General features: G+C 33.9%; 1 protein-coding gene across 20 annotated transcripts in view; it reads right to left on the reverse strand.

Annotated features, from left to right (window-relative positions):
• The window catches only part of ASPH (aspartate beta-hydroxylase), a 107,990-nt gene that overhangs the window by 53,639 nt on the left and 35,256 nt on the right, over positions 1-19,095 (reverse strand). For 10 of the 20 annotated variants that reach the window (XM_085572124.1, XM_085572119.1, XM_085572121.1 and 7 more), the window contains 11 exons: positions 15,015-15,104; positions 13,460-13,534; positions 12,824-12,985; positions 11,113-11,172; positions 9,545-9,601; positions 9,011-9,055; positions 8,179-8,214; positions 5,018-5,056; positions 3,629-3,670; positions 2,160-2,213; positions 1,147-1,191 (listed from right to left, as the gene is read on the reverse strand). In XM_085572124.1, coding sequence (XP_085428250.1) covers positions 1,147-1,191; positions 2,160-2,213; positions 3,629-3,670; positions 5,018-5,056; positions 8,179-8,214; positions 9,011-9,055; positions 9,545-9,601; positions 11,113-11,172; positions 12,824-12,985; positions 13,460-13,534; positions 15,015-15,104 — 705 coding nt within the window. The remainder of the gene's footprint in view (positions 1-1,146; positions 1,192-2,159; positions 2,214-3,628; positions 3,671-5,017; positions 5,057-8,178; positions 8,215-9,010; positions 9,056-9,544; positions 9,602-11,112; positions 11,173-12,823; positions 12,986-13,459; positions 13,535-15,014; positions 15,105-19,095) is intronic. The other 10 variants (XM_031504035.3, XM_077783430.2, XM_085572122.1 and 7 more) reach the window with 3 other exon arrangements.

A 19,095-nucleotide genomic window follows, 5' to 3' on the forward strand; every position in this document is an offset into this window, starting at 1 on the left:
TTCTACACTGATTATAAGCTTTGGTAAAAAATACATCATATTCATTATGAAACAAAACACCTTCAATTAATGCATTTATTAAATAATAGCTATGGCTTCAAACTTTCCAACACATCACACAGCTGTTGTGATAAACAACTTGGAAAGACCTTGCAGACAACACAATTATGCACCAATATGAACATTTCAAACCACCTCAGCTAAGGTTCAGCATACAAACTCAAACATGAATTAAACCACTCCTCCAATCTGTACTGGACAACCACAAAAGGCCTCCTATGTTTCTTTACTCCTCTGGATACTTTTGGCATGACTAAGAACCAAATACAAATACTGTAAGGCAAAAAAATAACAATGCAGAACTCTCTGGGCACCACATCTTGTAAGAGCTCCTGCATAGTACAGAGATTAACTAACCCAGAAAGGGGATCAGGCTAACCAGCTCAAAAGAAAAATACAGTTATTAGAGGTCTTGGATTGCAGCTTCTCTGATGTACTGCACTGAGATACAACTCTGTGTTCCACTCAACACAACTAGTTTGGTACAACAAGCAAAATAGCAAATTGCAACAGTTAACTCCAAGAAATGTAACAATATGCAGTTCTTGAATTTGGAAGCCACTTATCTAGGCTAAAAATGGTTTTGGTAAAATCCATGTCTACTACTGTCAGGCAACAGATGGAAGAACTGGAAGTGCTCTTGTTCTCAAAATCAGTCATGCGAAGAAAAATGTGATGGCATGACAAAACAGTCTCTGTTTCCAGATCCGTGTCCAAAGAATGTGCCACAGTCAGATTCCAACAGATACAACTGACATACAGAGAAGTAACACTATCATTGTCCATGACAATTTCTCTGGAGAGGAAGTACCTACATATCGAGACCTGAAATTGTACTCCCCTTTTAAAAGTATTCAGCTCTATCTGAAATCATTAAAAATAAATTCTAAATTAAAACTACTTCATTTATTTGGAATGCTTTCATATAACCCAATAACTATCATTGGCATTTATCAAATATAACAGAAAAATTATTGCAACTTTAACAATAATGATATCCTTCACAAAGTAATTTGATTATTCATTTCCATGTAGCTATAGCTTCACTTTTTTAGGAAAAAAACCAAGCATCCAAGATTGACTTACCCACTTGAACATCATCTGAATAATCTTCAGGTTTAACAGGTTTTTCTGTAAATAAAAAATGTAGATAAAATTCAAACTCAACCGCTTCTCAAATATTTACAAAAGGCCCCCCTTTTTTTTCCACAGTGACCTAGTAAGACTGTTCTGTAATATTACTTTTGCATAAGTAGGATGCAAACTTCTTCCTTGGCTAAATTTTTCCAAGGGACTTAAGTCGGCCAATGAGCCTACTGTAGGACTCCACAGTTTCAAAGATGATACTTCAAATTTCTGAAACTGTACTATCCAAAGCTCACATATCCCAGTTTCACATGCTACTACAGTATGGGTTTAGAAAACATACATATATACCTACCGTGTCTCTAGCTGTAACTGTGAAATACTTGACTTCAAAATTCAGTTACTTTTATTTCTATACGTATGTTTAAATTAGACATGTCACACATCACCTAGTGCTACCACTGCTAATAGACTGAAGTTTGGAAAGAGTTTGGAAGGAATCAGGCTCCCCAGAAAATGCTTCACAATAGGCAGGATGCTGGTTGTAAATAATAGGAAGAATTGAAGAGGGGAAATACATTCTCTGATTTGGGAAGCCCATAAATAAAGAGCGCAAAGCTAAGGGGACATTCCACTTCACTCCTTACATATACCCTCTTTGCTGAGTATGCACTCCTGACTGGCTGGTGGAAAACAAGACCATGGAAAAGAAATTTTCAATTCAATCATATAACCAAATACTGTCATTTTTAGCAATACAAGTTTTTTCTGTAAAAAAGCACTCTTGACTTCTAAAACTGAAGAGTGCTTCCTAAGCCATTAAATATGTCATTTAAAAGCCCAAGATGCTAGATTCCAAAAACACAGATATGTTTGTCCTTGAAAGAAAACAGCTGCAGAAAAAGTTATGAATCTATTTTTATTGCAGCATAGGATCCTATTCCATAGTATTTATCATTCCCAATTATAAATTTTTTTAAGTAACAAATGCATGGAAAACAAAATATACAAACCTGATTCCTCTGGTTCAATGACCACATCATCTTCTGTTGGCTTACTTTCTATTCCTAGGTAGAAAAGAAATGTTGAAAGTTATTAACATTACATTAATTATTTTGTTTTTATTTCCCAGCAGCCACACAATTGAATTAGTTTTAAACAAAAACGAAGACTTAAATTACAAACTAACAAGTTCAGTTAACTGAAGAGTAGGAAAAATGGTACTAAATACATTTCATATCCAAACATTTGCCTACTAGAAGCAGGACTTCTACTGCACACACCTGAAGGATTTTAGTTACAATTGTTGTTTGAGTGAAACAATATATGTTATACCTTTTAATCATACAATAATGCATTTTTAAAATAGAAAACCTAAATAAATATAGCATCAAATCCTACACACAGTGCTCAGGCTAATCTGCTTAGATCGTTTTGCTCTAGCTGACTCAATCAAAATCATATTTGAGAAAAACTTCTTTAACAAAATTTTTAACTTCTTAGAGCAGATTTTTAAATTAGATTTAACACAGTACTCATTTAAAATGTTTCAAGAACAACACAGCAAACAAAAATTTACAACATAACCTTTCTGAGTAGCAATGTGGGAAATTACCACAGAGCTCCAGTTTGAGCAATGGAATAAGCACTTTATAATAAAGTCATGAAGTTCAACAAGTCCAGGTACATAGTTCTGCACCAGGGTCAGGGCAACCTCCAGTATCAATAAACGTTGGGAGAAGAAGAGATTGGCAGCATCCCTGTGGAGAATGACTTGGATATGCTGATGGATAAAACACTGGATGTGAGCCAAAAATGCACTCACAGCCTAGAAGGCCAACTGCATCCAAGGATACATCTAAAGAGAACTCTCTCATCAGACCCCCACATGGAGTGCTACATCCTGCTCCCGAGTTTTTAGTACAGACATGGGGCTCTTAGAACAGATTCAGATGAGGCCCTTGAAGATGATCAGAGGGCCAGAGCACCTCTCCTAGGAAGGCAGGCTGACAGGCTGGGACTGTTCAGCCTGGACAAAAGAAGACTCCAGTGAGGCCTTACCACAGCCTTTCAATAAGGGATCTTGTAAAAGAGATGGAGAGAGATTTTTAACTCACACCTGTAGCAACAAGACAACAGATTTTGAAGTGAAAAAGAGGATAGAGATTGGACATAAGGAGATGTTTTATGATGAGTGTGGTGAGACACTGGAACAGGATGACCAGCGCAGTAGTGGATGCTCCATCCCTGGAAGAGTTTAAAGTCAGGTTGGACAGAGCTTTGAGCAAGTAGACTAAGAATAAGATGTCCCTAGATATGGCAGGGAGATTGAAGTAGATGATCTTTAAATACCTCTTTTAATTCAAACTGTTTCACAATTCTATTCTGTTCTGTGTTTTTGTTTTGTTTGTTTTTTTTTTATTATTGTATTAATAAATATAAATGGGAAAAAAAAAGTTTTACAAGCTATAAAATTTCATACCTGAAAGGTCTTTAGCAATATCAAAATCTTCATTAATTTCTTCTATAAGTACAAAAAGGAATAAAGTGTGTAATCAGCTTGACTTCTTTTTTAAACCTTTTTTTTTCAAGCACATATATATATATATATGTATATATAATCAAAACACTAAGTTCACAATTATAAAATATATACCTGGCCCTGTGGCTTCATTCACCCTCTTTGGAAGGTCCTCAACAGCTAAGAAAACATTCAATTCAAAGCAATAATGAAGTCAAGCCCTCAAGCGATGGAACTTACACAGTACACAAAAGAACACAGGTAGCATGCAGACATGCTAATCTGATATTAACAAGCAGACACTTTGATGAATTCCAGGGAAAAAAATACACCTTAAATATTATTTCCTGTTTCATTAAATAGCTCTTCTATTCATCAGCTAGTTATTTCAAAATTGTACATTTTCAACACTTGTTGTTTGGATTATGATACAAAAACTGAAATTTTAAAACAACTTCTTAATCTTTCTAAATACATTCAAGTACTCCCATGTTCTTTTGCAGCATTAACTTCATCTCCTAGACACAGTGAAAGCAAACTAAAAAACCTGCATACCTATAAACTTTAAGTCTTATTTAGATAAACATGCAATTCATTTGAGAGTCCTAATTTCCTTCTTGAAGCTCAACAAACTGTACGACTTAATACATTCTACAGAAAAAATAATTTTTTTTCGCTTAATATGGTACTTTTTAAATTCCTTTGACTGTCCTCTTTAGATTATGATAACAAAGATGGTAAAACAGATATATACAACTTATTTACACTAGAGAACTTCTTGACTTCCTTCTAATCTAAATTATTGGGGAGGGGGTTTCAGTCAGCTGAGATAATTCTCAAAAGAGCTGGCATTTCAAGACAACAAACCCAGAGAGAATACTGCAGACAAATAATTTGTAATTGCTTCTACTAATTAGACAAATGCATCAACAAGAGGTCTGCATCAAAGCACAGCTAGCACTGCCAGTCTGCACATTTCGAATGATCCTACACACTGGTTGCAGGGTTATGAGGAGGGCTCATTACAAGAAGCAGTGTCTGTGATGAACTACTGTGGTCCAGCTGTCCACTAAAAGCCTCAGACACCCAACTCTGTGTCAGCTGAGACCTTAAAGATGAATCCTCAAGGATGGCATATTAGAACAAAGTTTCTCTGTTCACAGTCAAAAATCTAACTTCATAACAATACAGACTGTTACGAACCTTTGCCATAACTGGCAGTGGCATGACTAAAAGTCACACAGATTGTGTACTTCAATTTATATAAACAGCAAGATTAAGTTTCTTATTTAATGCTAATTTGCCTAAAGTATTTTTTGTATATATGTATATATATATATAGGTATATACCTGTATCTTGAGTCTCAGTCTGCTTTTCATGTTTTGGTTCTGAAAGGATAGGAAAATAAAATTCCTGGGTTCTTGATATGCATTAAGTATTCTAAAAATTTGGTTAAATATACAGTTATTTTGTTAATGACAAAAGCAAGGGCCTTAAAAAAACTTCCCCTGGTTTGGGGGCCTGAATAGATATATGAAGCCTTTCTGGAGCTTGTAGTAGAAATTCTACATTAAAAACCTCAAACCAGATGTGTACATATTGCTGAAATTTCTAGACTTTCTATCACACAGATGAAATGCTGAAAACAATTACAAATTACAATCACAAATCTATCATTCAGTACAGTTGTTACAATTCTCCTACATTCTTAATCTTTGCATAGTCACTCTAATTTTTGTAATTCTGAAGAAGAAATAGATCAAGAATATTCATTATTTAATTTTAGATAATGTCTGAAAATAGACACAATGCTATCCATTGTCTGAATTTTCAATACATGCTTACTGTGAATTTTCAACTGAAAAAGTTCATTCAGTTTGGATAATTTAATCATCTAGCAGGTACTAATAGTCATTTGAAAAAGGTTGTTTACATAGCATAGAATTGTTATGTAAACTATGTTTTAACTATGTTTAAAAACATAGAATATCCTTACAAACATCCAGAACTCTTTCTTTCTAATGAAAATATTAGACTTACTTTCTTTCCTAGTTTCATGGCTAGAAAATGTAGGAAACTTTTCATAAAACTGGAAGTTACGTACAATAACTGAGTTCTTGTATTCCAAATTCTATGATTAATCATTTACCCACTCCACTCTGGCCACTTATTTCCACTAAAGAATTTTTAGCTTTGGCAATAACCTCAGATGTGATTACAGTGATCTTATTTGAGCAGTTCCTGATCTGAATTAAGAACCAAGCTTCACAAAGCCAGAGTCACAAAAGAAATTGGACTCTCTACCCAGCAGAGAGTCTTTAGCTGTCTTTAGCTTTGAGAACTCTAGAAAACAGCAGGATTGGAGAAAATATTTTACCAGAAGGTCTTGCCAGAAGAGGGGAAACGTGATAGAAATGGGGAACATAAATTGACTCAAAGCGATACTTCTGTTGATTTCACAGACAATTGCATATGAAGGCTTTAATGTGAATCTTCTGGTGGGGGTCAACTGAAGGTTTGGAGCCCATGCCAAAACCACAAGTTTCACATCTGAGAGGAAGGATTTCAGATCTCCACAATCGCCTCCAAGCACTCTCACTTCAGAAAAATGGAACCAAAATTGCTCTTCTCCAAAAATAAAGTAAATCTGTTTCACTTTCAATCCAACCAAAACCTTTCTTGTACCAAAAGGTACAAGGAAGATGTGCTTAGAGACAAAAGCAATGAAAAACAGATGCTACTGCTAAAATGGTGTCCAGCACATGAATATGAACATACCCTGAAACTCCATGGACTGAACTCAGACTGAACTGAGAAGGAAAAAAATGGTGTGTGACAGAAAGGCAGCCTCAATCCCTGGTCTTTTTCTTCTACACTGCTCCAGGCTGGAGCTCTGAAATGAAATTCCTCTAAAAAGTACAAAGGACACATTGTGCTTTCTCTCACAACCAGAATGCCTTCAAGGTGGAACTTGAAAGCAAGGTAAAATTATGTTGTGAAAAGGCAAATTTTATCAAGAGGAAAGCAGTTTTCTATGGATTAAGTTGAATTGCGGGAATAATTTACTACATTAAGAAGCCTGACAGTTTAATAGCCAAGAAAAATAAGTTTTTTTGACAGTCACATGCTACCTTAGAATTTCCTTTTGAGAAAAAGAATGAAAGTTCCTATTCTCCTTATTGTCCTAATCAGAGGACTGGCAAGAATAAAGAAAGTGTAGGCGGATTTATCTGATACTACTTAAAACTCTCATTGAAGTAGAAACAGGCACCACTACGTCCTGAAGTAAATGAATCACTGTATTTTCTGACTCCCAAAATGCAGTGATTCACTGTTATTGTACTGGGGTACCAGAAGAGACTGCAAAATATTAAATGCTTTTGGAACTGATTTAAAAAAAAAAGGTGATGCAATTTACTTTGTAACCTCCCTGATCAACTTAGTCGAAAAGCAGATATAGATGTCGCTTCACAAGAGCATGGAAGCATTTTCTGCTTGTGTTACCATTACATATGAAAGAGCATAAAAAGTAAAGATTAGAAGTTGCACTTCAAATCTAGGTGTGAGAAGCAAGAGAAGTGATTCTTGATTAGGAACTGATCATAAAATAACTATCTCCTGGCAAGGCAAGTAAAAATTAAGCCCTGGGAAAAACCAAGAGTCACTTGCTTTTCTATCCTATTACTGCTGAGACATTTTGTCAAGGGCACCATAACTGAGGTAAATAATTATTTTCTGCAGACTGGGAAAGGCACAGGCTAAGGGCTAAGTACACCTTTGGGCCACTGAAAGTATTTCAATGGAATTTTGACTTCTATCCCAAAGAAGGATGTTGGAATTTACCTCCTGATAACAAAGAATGAACCTCAAGGTATTCTGTTGCAAATATTTTGAAGAAACCCTGTCCTTTGCTCAGGTTACATAAACATGGGAAATAAACAAGAATGCCTTAAAGATATGTTTAACTATTCTGAAGCATGGTAGTCTCCAGAAGGATATCACAGCAGGAATCACAACTACACACCTTTGTTTCAAGGTTGTGACTAATATTCTTGTTTACTTTTTGATCTGGTCACAGCAATCATTAGCAAATCATCAACCAAATCAAACTAAAACAGTAGTTCCCAAAGAACTGATAGTGTCAGACATGACAAGAAGGTGATACTGAGCTAAAAGGATGCAATAAACCACATCTGACCTGGCCAGGATTTCACAACGAAAAAGGCACGGCAAAGCCTTCAATGTTATTTTTCCACATATGCACAAACTATGGCATTAGGACCAGTATGGGAATATAATGACTATGCACACTCTACACTTGGACTAGTGTTAAAAGAATGAGATTGACTGATTACAAACACAGGGAGTTTGAAAAGACAACCCAAAACCTTAGCTGAGAACTTACAAAGTAATGTGGCAGCATAGGAAATCTTTAAACAAAGTAATTCCACTTGCATATTAATTAAATATTTTGATACTGCAATTTCACTAAATATAGCAGCTGTCCTACCTTGGTCTTCACTATAATCTTCATGCACTCTATCCTCTGTTTAAAGAAAAAGAAAAATGAGCAGGAAAATTCATAGAATTTTAAGACAATAAAGATATACAAATCATACAATACACTGTCAAGTTTATTCAGATTAAAAAAAATATTTCAAACTATAGTAGTTCATATTGTAATAAAGTTTATAAGAGTGCAAAGGTGAAAATTTCTAAAATATCCTGTGAGAAGAACTGATTGATTTTCTGGCATCAAAAGATAGACTTAAAAAATAAAGCAGTATCAGCAGACTTTCTTATACAGTTCATAAATATTCATAAATATTTTGATTCTGAATTATTTATAAATCATTTATATATACAGCTAACTTCTAATTTTGGCATCTACTTGTTATGGCTTACTTGCTTTTAAAAAAACTTAAGAGATACTACTTTCTTCTTGACATCACACTAATAGCAACATCTCTGGCATATTTAAAATATTTTTTATCCACAGAAACATTTCTATACAATTTAAAATACCAATATCCATTCTCCTGGAAATTCAACCCTCAAAATATTATTCTGCCCATTTGGCTGACATTACAGAGAAGTAGTACTCATGCAGGTTTTAGCATAATTTCCTTAGGAAGTTATTATGTCTACATTTTCAGTTTACATTCTGAAAAAATATTACCTAGGAGTTCCAAAGTCTTGTGTGTTGTTGTGGTTTGTTTTGTTTGTTTGGGGGTTTTTTGTTTGGTTTTGTTTTGGGTTTTTTTTGTGTTGTGTGATTGTCTTGGTTTGGGGCCAAAATTCAGTGAATTTTCAATAAAAAGAAAGAAGACATTGGACTGTACCTTTATAATGTTCCATAGCGTCTTCTGGCATTATCTCAGAGTCACCTTAAATAGAAATATTCAATATTTTATATTCCAATTGAATTTTCATGCAACAGCTAAATAACACAAGAGAGCTTAAAAAGGTCACATATTTTGCTCAAAAATGAAAGAAACAATCATACTGACTTAATACTACAATATTTTATTTGAAAGTGAGAGCTGAATTATAAAATACAGCCATGAGCTACACCATAAAACACAGAGTACAACAAGTTCATGCATATTTTAGGCTTAAAGTTAGGAATATAAATAGGTGTTGGATAATCAATCCATTGATTAGACTAGAAAACTCCTGACAGAACAAAATACTTATGTAAGTATTTGTAGATTGGATTCATGGAGTGTTATGCTCACAAACATAACGATAATATAGTGGCATAAAAATTGGGCCTACTTAAAACTATCTAAAAACATTTGAAAATAAAACTGTGAACAAACAGTCAATATGACTTTGTAGCACATTATCATTTGAAGTAATGAAAATTTACAAACCTGGAGTGTCTGGATCACTTACTCTCTCTTCCAAATCTGCAACATAATCATCTAAGGCTGTAAATGAAATACGAACAAATAAATATCTTGAAATTTAAAATATGAAATATGTTTAATATTTCATTGTTTTCACTTGTATCCATAATGAGTCTGTCAATGGCTAAATGTTGCTCCTTAGCTGAAAACTGAAAAACTAAAACTTTATATACTGACAGTTGCAACTTGACATATGGCAATCTAATGTAAGGTGTTGAGCCACGCTCTCTTCCAGCCTTCTGCTATACTGTCTGTAGGAAAACTAGGGCAATGAGAGCCATAGGTCTCCATCAGTATTTTTTAATATTTATATGAATAAAAAATGCAAACATCCTCTATCTTCAAAATTGCAAAGTATCTTCTTTACTAATGTGGAGGAGGCTCACTTGATGAGGGATCTATAGAAGACAAGATATGAACCAGAAACTGACCTTGCAAAATACATACTTTATTTCTGGTATCTCAGATTTAGAGCAATTTACTTCCTTTCATTACCCAGCTAAATCTGAGGGTTATTTTCCTCTATAACTACAATTATTTTCAATATTCTTAATATACTTGCTAGACATGTGAGAAAACACAGTAGTGAAGGTAGAGTAGCTTATCCTTTGAATTTGGCAGTATAATAGCTTGGATTCTAAACCAGTTATCCCTCACACAGTTTGGAATAAACAGTTTTAGATACATCAAACAAATAAAACTATTTTTCTGTCACATCTGTGACACCAAACACAATGCAACGTCTAGAGCTAACACTGAATCAAATATAAGAAGCCTAGTATAAACAGAAATCAATTACTAATGTAAATGCAAGAGACTGTCCACACTGTAAAGAAACATTAGAATCCTGAAGAAAATACTTATCATACAGTAGAGAAATTGCAATGTCCATTTAATGCTTCTTCATAATGGGAAAGATGAGCTAATGCCATTGTACATGGTATCAAGCATAACATGAAGATGACTGTAAGGTAATCAGATTAGCCCAAGCCAAATTTCAAAAAGCTTTCAAGATTAAGATGTGCAGAAAGACAGAACAAGGACAGTTCAGAATTATGGCCTTGGTGTTGGCTCACTCTCTGATAGCAGAGCCAGCCACAAAGAACAAACAGTGCTGAAGGAAATGTACAAAAAACTGGATGTTCCTAATGACAAGAAAAATAGCCCTTAGAACCTTATGAAGACAATATAAGTAATAAATCTCATTCTCTCTTTTTTTAGACTGCACAACCACAGCTCACTTGCCTACCCAGACCCCAGTAACACAACAGCCAGAAACACATAGTAAGTAAAAAGTTTTTGCACCAATGAAAGCTAAGTTTCCATACCTGTCACCTGTTATTTGTAATAAAGATTTTCAAGAGCAAGTATGATGCAGTCATCCCTAAGTAAAATTCTCCAAGAAAATAACACCTAGTTATTGAGAGAAAAAAAAAAGCAAATTCTAACCTTTTCTATTTTTCTTTCTCATATAATTTGTTATATTGAGGCAGAAAACCATTATTACTGAGCAGGGAAAAACAAAAAGATACCTGGAATTTCATATGATTCAGACTCCACTGCTCCAACATCATCCACCATAGGATCAGCATCTGAAAAATAAATACATTTGCACAATTTTAACATTTTTAAATCAACAAACAGTAACAGAAATCCACTAACAGATAATATGTAAGAACAATAATATTTCTAAGCTGAAATTCTAAGCAAATTTATTCTAATGGCAGCAGGATATGTATATATAGACTGAAAAAAAAGTTACTATTTTATTAATAGACAATATTGAGAATATGTATATATTAATAAACTCTATACATATTTCCTTTAAGAAAGAGGACTCTCCACAAAAATTTCTGAATAAATTGGAGGAAAGAAGAATATGTTCACTTTGACTTCTTAATTGCAAAGATTTAAAGTAAATGGAATTTGAATTTCTCCTCCAGTCTTCCACTTTGAAGATTAGTAGTGCTGTGAATGAGTAAGAGAGATACAGAAACAAGGAGGTTTAATAGACACAGACTGAAGAGTTACTTTGGTTGTGAAGACAGAATCTCAGTGCACTTCCAGCAGCAAAACATTTAGATGACATTGATTATTTGGGTTTTATCAAAAGGTATTAAGAGATATTAAAAGATAGGTAAAATTTTCAGCAGTACAAATAAAAAGTATTCAAAAAAATTTCCCCCTAGTTGGATTTAGATCATATGATTCTGCTTTAATATTTTGACTTCAATTTTCATCATCCAGTCAATGCCCCAAGGTGACAAGATATGAGCATCTTCGTTATATGATGTCTTCATCTCTGCAGGACTTAAATATAATTAATGCTCTTAGGGAGCCATATTTGAATGAAAGAAGAATGAGAATAAAGTATAGAAAAGGCTGTGTTAATAAACTTTCATATTTAGTTCAATAAACCAAAAGGCCCAGAAGCAGAATCCATACAGGCTTTACTGATGGGGAATTAAAAGATTGAGAGCAGCCACACCAAGAAGCACTGCGGGGTGCTGGTACATGAAAGATGACATGGAATGCCTCTCCAACGGTGTGAGAAAAGGCTGAGAACTGGGGTTCAGCCTGGAGGGAAAACACTCTGGGGTGACCTAATTGCAGCCTTTCAGTATCTTAAGGGGACAATAAAGCTTAAGAGGGACTTTTTACAAGGGCATGTATTGATAGGAAAGGGGTTCTGGCTTTAAACTGAAAGGAGGCAGGTTTCGATTGGATATAAAGTAAAAAATTCTTCACTGTGAGGGTGATGAAGCACTGGAACAGTGCTTCGGAGAACAGTTGTCCAGAAAAGCTGTGAATGCCTCATTCCTGGAAAAGTTCAAGGCCAGGCTAGATGGGGCTTGGAATAATCTAGTCTAGTGAAAAGTGTCCTTTGTGGTAGCAGGGTTAGAACTAGGTGATCTTTAAAGCCCCTTTCAACCAAAACAATTCCATATGATTATATTCATGCCAGTGTTGGGGATATGCATATCTGGAGCACAGATTAATACTGCTGAAAGCCCAGAAAGTAGCAATTAATAATATTTGGTTACCTGGGTTCCAAAACACATAGCATTAAAATATCCCATTTTGACTCAAAATATATGCATTTGTTAAAAAATGCTGTGGTTGGCACTTGCTAAGGCTCTGTTTTAATCAGAAATTACAAGTTTTAATGAGACATATATTCATTTTTCTGGATTGAGTTTTCTTCTGTAAATTTATTTTAAATTTATTTAGTCATTCAGATACCTTTCTGAACTGAGTCTGGTGTCTCATATGCTTCTGGAATTTCAGGCTCAAATTCTCTGAGCATGTCATCTGTTGCAGGAGCTTCAAAAGTTTCTCCATGTGTTTCTTCCTCTACTTGCCACTGGTCACTTACACTTTCATCTACATCTTCATGTCTCTCTCCTAATCAACAATGCAGACTGTTAGTAAATAAATTTTCTTTGGTATATTCTATTACCAGCAAATATTCAGTCTTCGGTACACCCTTCGTGTTTTCCAGCTAGTCTCCAAAGGGAATGGGGAGTGACAGAAATCTTATCTGCACAGTCCAGCATTATAAACACAACTTGCTGGGACCTTCTTTGCTCACAGTAGAGGCTCTGTCCACTTTTGCCCTCTACACAGCATTTTGAGGAAGCTTCTGTTAAAATGACTGATTTGAGATATCAGTGCCAAACAAGTCTGGGGAAGAAGACACAGTTTTGAGATTTGGTGGCAGAACTTTCTGAATTTTTTGAAAATGCCAAACAAGTTGATTTGAATGTTTTATGCAGGCAAAAGTACCTTAAGTGCATACCAAAAGCGGACTCTGAGATTCATCTAGCCTATGGCAGTGTTTATAAACTCTTCAGTGATTTCTAAGTGTAAATGCATTACCAGGCTGGGAATGGAGAGCTTCATGAAGAACAGACTGAATTTCCTCTTCCAATTCTATGTCAGCAGTCTTGTGATCTACAAGGATTATAAATTGCAGTGAAGGTAAGCACAAAAAGAAAATCTAAACATTAACTCAAGGCTTGCAGCTTTTAGTAGACTCCATAATGTTCTCAATCCCTTTCACAAAGTTCCCTAGAGACTGACCTGGTGAACCTCTGCAACTCATACAGTTAGAAAAACAATTTTGTCTTGCTTATTCTCCAGTATAGAAAGTATGCATCAATCACATCAGATTCATCCATCTGAAGATGAATTGGAAGAATTTATGTACATTGCATTTTTTGCACATATATTTTTCCAGGGGTAGTAACAATGTCAGGTAATTATTCAAACCAAAAACTCTCTTCTAAGGAATTGATTTACTAACACTTTCATTCATTATCTTCCTACAATTCAGGCAGCAGCACTAGCAAGTCATATCTGACAACAAAATGTGAGTTGAAGAAGTAGGGTCCTGTCAACTTCATAAACAGGGAAAATAGATACATTACAATATCAAGGTCTTGTTCTGCTACAAACTGCCAGTAGAAATCACAAACTGGTTTCATGGACAAGTCATTGCCATCCAACACACCAGCCCAGGACATAATAGGAATTTGTATGAAGTGTTGTCTTCATATAAATGTCCTGAAATTAACATTGAGAAACCCTACAATGACACATCTGACAAAAAAGCTCTAAACCAGGTAAACAGCTGCATTTTCAAAATGGCACCAGTTATGAAAAACAGTCCCACAAAAACAAACACCACATACACACAAAAGAAAGCCACCCAACCAAGAAATATGATACGTTTTATAATTCATATCCTAAGAAAAGGAATGCAAATATTTTGAAACAAAATCTATATTCCATAGATTCTACTAGCCATATGCTCTGTATTTGTATATATGTATGTATTAGATTCACATAAACATCACACAGGATAAGCCTCTTCAATAAACAAGAACATGTATTCTCTGAGTAACACTAATGCAAATCACATATGTGAAATGCAACGTGTAAAACATTTTTTCTTGAATCCCTCTTAATTTTAATACATTCTATTAATAATATAGTGCTTTAAAAATATTTAGATTATTTTTTAACAGCAGGAGCTCAGTTTATTGTATTTATTATATACTAGTAGTTTTAGCAGAAAAGTGAGTACTTTATTACCTTACTAAGTTGGTTGTGAGAGGGTTTTGTTTCTTTTTTAAGGTGAAGAATCTGCTGTTATTCTGGTTGGATATACAGATGGAAATCAATCTAAACCACAACTATACATCATCAGAAGTTATCACATCAGAATAACCTACAGTGGCAACCATGAGGTTTTACAACTTTCATGGTCAGTGATTTATACGAAGTTATAAATAATGATTCCTGTTAAATAAACTTCAGTAGATAAGCAACACAAAAACTAAAAAAGAGTCTGCATGTTAATGACACAGAATTATACTTCAAATGAAACATCATGCATTTTGTTTCGCCTCTGATTCACAAAAGGTCTTACCTGGTTCGACATATGACTTTTCAGCAGGCTGGACAGTCTCCTCAGATTCTGGTGATGTTGGCTGTGCTGGGACAGATCTTTCTTTAAGGCCTGCATTTTTCAGTTATAAAGTTAACTTTATGCCTTTTTTTAACTGATTCAGTTATAAAATAAGAAAGTTCTTTCAATTAAATTAAATGATGTTACACTCTCCAAAAATGCATTCAAACAACCAATTACAGGGCTGTCATAATATACAGTGATCTATAAAAAGATTAAAGCATATTCAGATAGTAAACAAAGATGTTTAAAAGACAAACATACAACGAGGAGGTAAAAAGGGACAGAAATTTAAGCACTTGCTTTTATTTCAAAGTAATTGAACAAATGACCATGCTATTCTCAACATCTATTCGGTAAAAAATTAGGCAGCAAATTTTTCTCTGTTTTCAATTAGGCAAAAAGTGCTTCATATAATCAATTTTATAGGTTCTATGAAGAACTAATTTGAATTTTACAAAAAGCTGCACAGAATAAGTACTTTAAATTCATGTGTTACATCTTACAAGACCTGATTAGGATTAGTTTGTTTTGACAAATGACTATAGAAAAAGTGTGACTGATGGAATTTTGCCACTAAGATCATGACTATACAACAGTCTCTTTCTAGATCAAAACACAACAAAATGAAAGCAATCAATAAATGTAATGATCAACACCACCATCATGGCAGGAGATACAGCTGTGATAGATCATGTCACATCTTAAAACACCATATGATCAAGAATGTGTTAGTATTATACTAATTCTCCTCTCAACTATCCTTTAGGAGGGTTCAAGCAAGACTTATACAAGAGCATAAGAAAATCACCACACACCCATATCCCCCCCTCCACTATGAGAGCAGTGAAATCAGTGGAAAAGACTGCACAGAGAGGCTGTGCATTCCTATCCTCGGAGGTTTGGAAGACCACACTGGGAAATGGCCAGACCAACCTAGTCATTCCTCTGAAAGGACCCTGTTTTGAACAGGATGTTGGAATAAGGATCTCCTGAAATCCCTTCCAAATGGCATTTGCTAATAATCCTACATCCAAGGTCAATTAACATGACTCCCTTCTCAACAATCATCACTGCCCAAAGCAAACCAGTTTTTCAACAGCTGTGTGCATGCAAATCAATGGAAAAGATAGAATATAAGAAAGTAGAGGCTAAACTATAATGAACACTCCAGTAGTACTAGCAGTCTTGTAAAAGCAACTCTCAAGTGGATAAATATTATATTTCAAGTAAGTACAATTTAAAAAATAGTAATTACCACATATCTATTGGAGTCAAACATATCTCAATGTAAATTGAACTAGTATGTCTCAAACCAAATTTTCGTAGACTAGAGAGAGATCTTTTATCTTTTTATATTATTTAAATTTAAATTATTTGAAGCTAGGTAGGTAGACTGTATCCAAAAGTACTGTAACTAGGATTCCACCATTTTGGAGTCAAAATAAGAAGCTAAAGAAAAATAACAAATTTACACTTCATTTTTGGCCAATTTTCTTCTGTCATTAAAAAAACACCCACTTAGAATATGAAAAAATATTATTAAATATCAAATATTAGTATTAAGCATCAATATTTAATATTATTAAAATATTTAAATATTTAATGTTTTGGTGTTCAAATTAAATATTATTACTTTATAATAATAAAATATTATTGCAAATATGTAATATTATTATAACACATATACTTTCCTGCAGGACTATTAATGGCTACAAGAGTAAGAAGTTACTTCCTTCTACAATCATTTTAGGATGGAAACAAAACTAGTAAGTCATATTAACCATTCTCACACTTCAGAATCCATAAGCATGGAAACAGCCACCTTCCTTTCACAAACAGTTCAGTTACTTTACACATACACTGCTTTAAGTAAGTAAGTCTTCGTATCCTCAATAACCCAAGCCCATGTTCAGATCCAGACAACCACACACTCTGCTTCATGAACAATAAATGAATTCAAAACATTTCAAAAGACAGCCGATATTCCAACAAGCTCTACGGCTACTTAACAGGAAAGAAGGAACCAACAAGAGCGTCTTTGTTTCATTGCACATTTCTAAACTTAACCTTCAAGCTTTTTGTACATGTCTATTGTGCTTAACATTGATTTCGATTCAATCTTCTCAAGTATGTAATATACTAAATAATTTACTTTTTAGAAGATATTATTTTCTCTCTTCTGTTTATTAAAATTGCATTCAGCTTTTACATGTCTAGTGCATTTTTTGAGCTTATGTGGCAACTTGTTGCATTAAGTTTAATGACAATAATATTTAATAGAGATATAGAACAACACAACAGATCTCTGGAGCAAAAATACTTTATTTTGTGGCTGTCTGTATAGCCTGGAGTGCTGCTCAAATAAAAATTTCTTTGGAAAGGAAAAAAATAAAACAACCCAACCTTTCCAGAACTCCATAAACTTTGGGTCATAGATATAATATGTTAATCAGAACAGCAATTCATTTGAACTTTCACTCCCACACAGTTACAAGTTCTGGCACATTACAGGAGAAAATAAAAAGTGATGTGCACTATACCATTGTGCCACCATCCTTGAGAAGTGTGATTTTAATGCTCCTCTGGTCAAATATGCATTTTAACACTTACCAGAGCAAGGCTGAAAAGGTATACCTATCATCACCAAAACCTAACAGAGAATGTTCATTATGGAAATAGATTTACTAGATATTTATTCTTTCATATTTTTTGCTAGGCACTGTAATATTCACAATGCACATCTCTTCCCTCCCTCTTCATGAATTTAGAAAATACCTCAGAGTAGATAATCTCTGTTAATTATCACTGCCAGAATCCTAAGATACTGTACTGCTTTCTACAGCTTTAATTTGAACTACTTTTCACAACTATTTGAATATTTCATTTTCTCTAAAAAAAAAAAATCCAATAATCTTTAGCCATATTATCAAAAACTCTAGGGATCAAAGCATGATGAAGACATATGTATGGAACGGCTGAGCTAAGTGTATTGCCAACTGTTATACACAAAATTTTAGCAAAACTACAAACAGAATTAACCTTCAGGACTTCAATCTTAAATTACCATCCACATGCATATATATACTCACTCTCAATTTCAGTCCTTCATTTTGTTTTCTTTAAATTAATGCTGTGGCACTTCAAAAAATCAATCTTAAACTTCCACTACAAATTTTGTTCTGAATTCTGTGTAATTATATTGTGCAGTTCCGTACATTATACTTGCTTTCAAATTTATTTGAAAATATTCATTTCTAGATAAACTTGAAAGCAACCATAGATTCAATAATATTCTGAAATCTCTCTATTATCTCTGCAAAAAATATTTTTGCAACTTTATTTATTCTAATGAGATTGCTGGATAAATCCTTCCATGATGCTGAAAATACAGAAGCTGTAAGAACAAACTAACAGAAGACTTTGTTTATAAAAGCATCATGCACTTGAAAGTGTTGAAGTAGATAATAGCTGCAAAATATATAAGCTGTTCTCTAAACAAGTTCAACCAGAATAGAGTAGTACTAGCATACCACATCTTAAGTGTAACTGGAATACAACAATACTTATCAATGATGAAATAGATGGCCTAATTTTTATCAGTATTCCCTTACCAAAAGGTTGGCAAACTTAAAAAAAAATCAGGACACAGTTAAATAAAAAGTGATAATGAATCAAGCTTTCCAACACAAATATAGAGAAATAAGTAAATAGGGAATTGAAGAAAAAAAGAAATATATCGTCATGGGATCAAAAGACAAAAATGTAGAAACATTTTGATTGTGTATACCCTGGGGTTTCATGATATAGTGCAAATGTCAAGTTGGTTTGACTATTTGCATGCAAAATATTTTTCTCAGGAAAAAAACCAGTTTTCTTAGGGAAAAAATTTGGCAAAGAGTAAGTTATATTTATTTGTTTAGTTCCTACAACAGTACAGTCCATAAATGTTCCTCTTGGTTGTTTCTGTGAAATAGAAATATTTTATTAATTTTCACCATGTGTGTCCAGATAAACCTATTAATATTGCTTTTAAACTTGC

This window comes from Lonchura striata, chromosome 2, assembly GCF_050655825.1.
Source record: "Lonchura striata isolate lonStrDom1 chromosome 2, ASM5065582v1, whole genome shotgun sequence".
In the NCBI taxonomy this organism is placed as follows: Eukaryota; Metazoa; Chordata; class Aves; order Passeriformes; family Estrildidae; genus Lonchura; species Lonchura striata.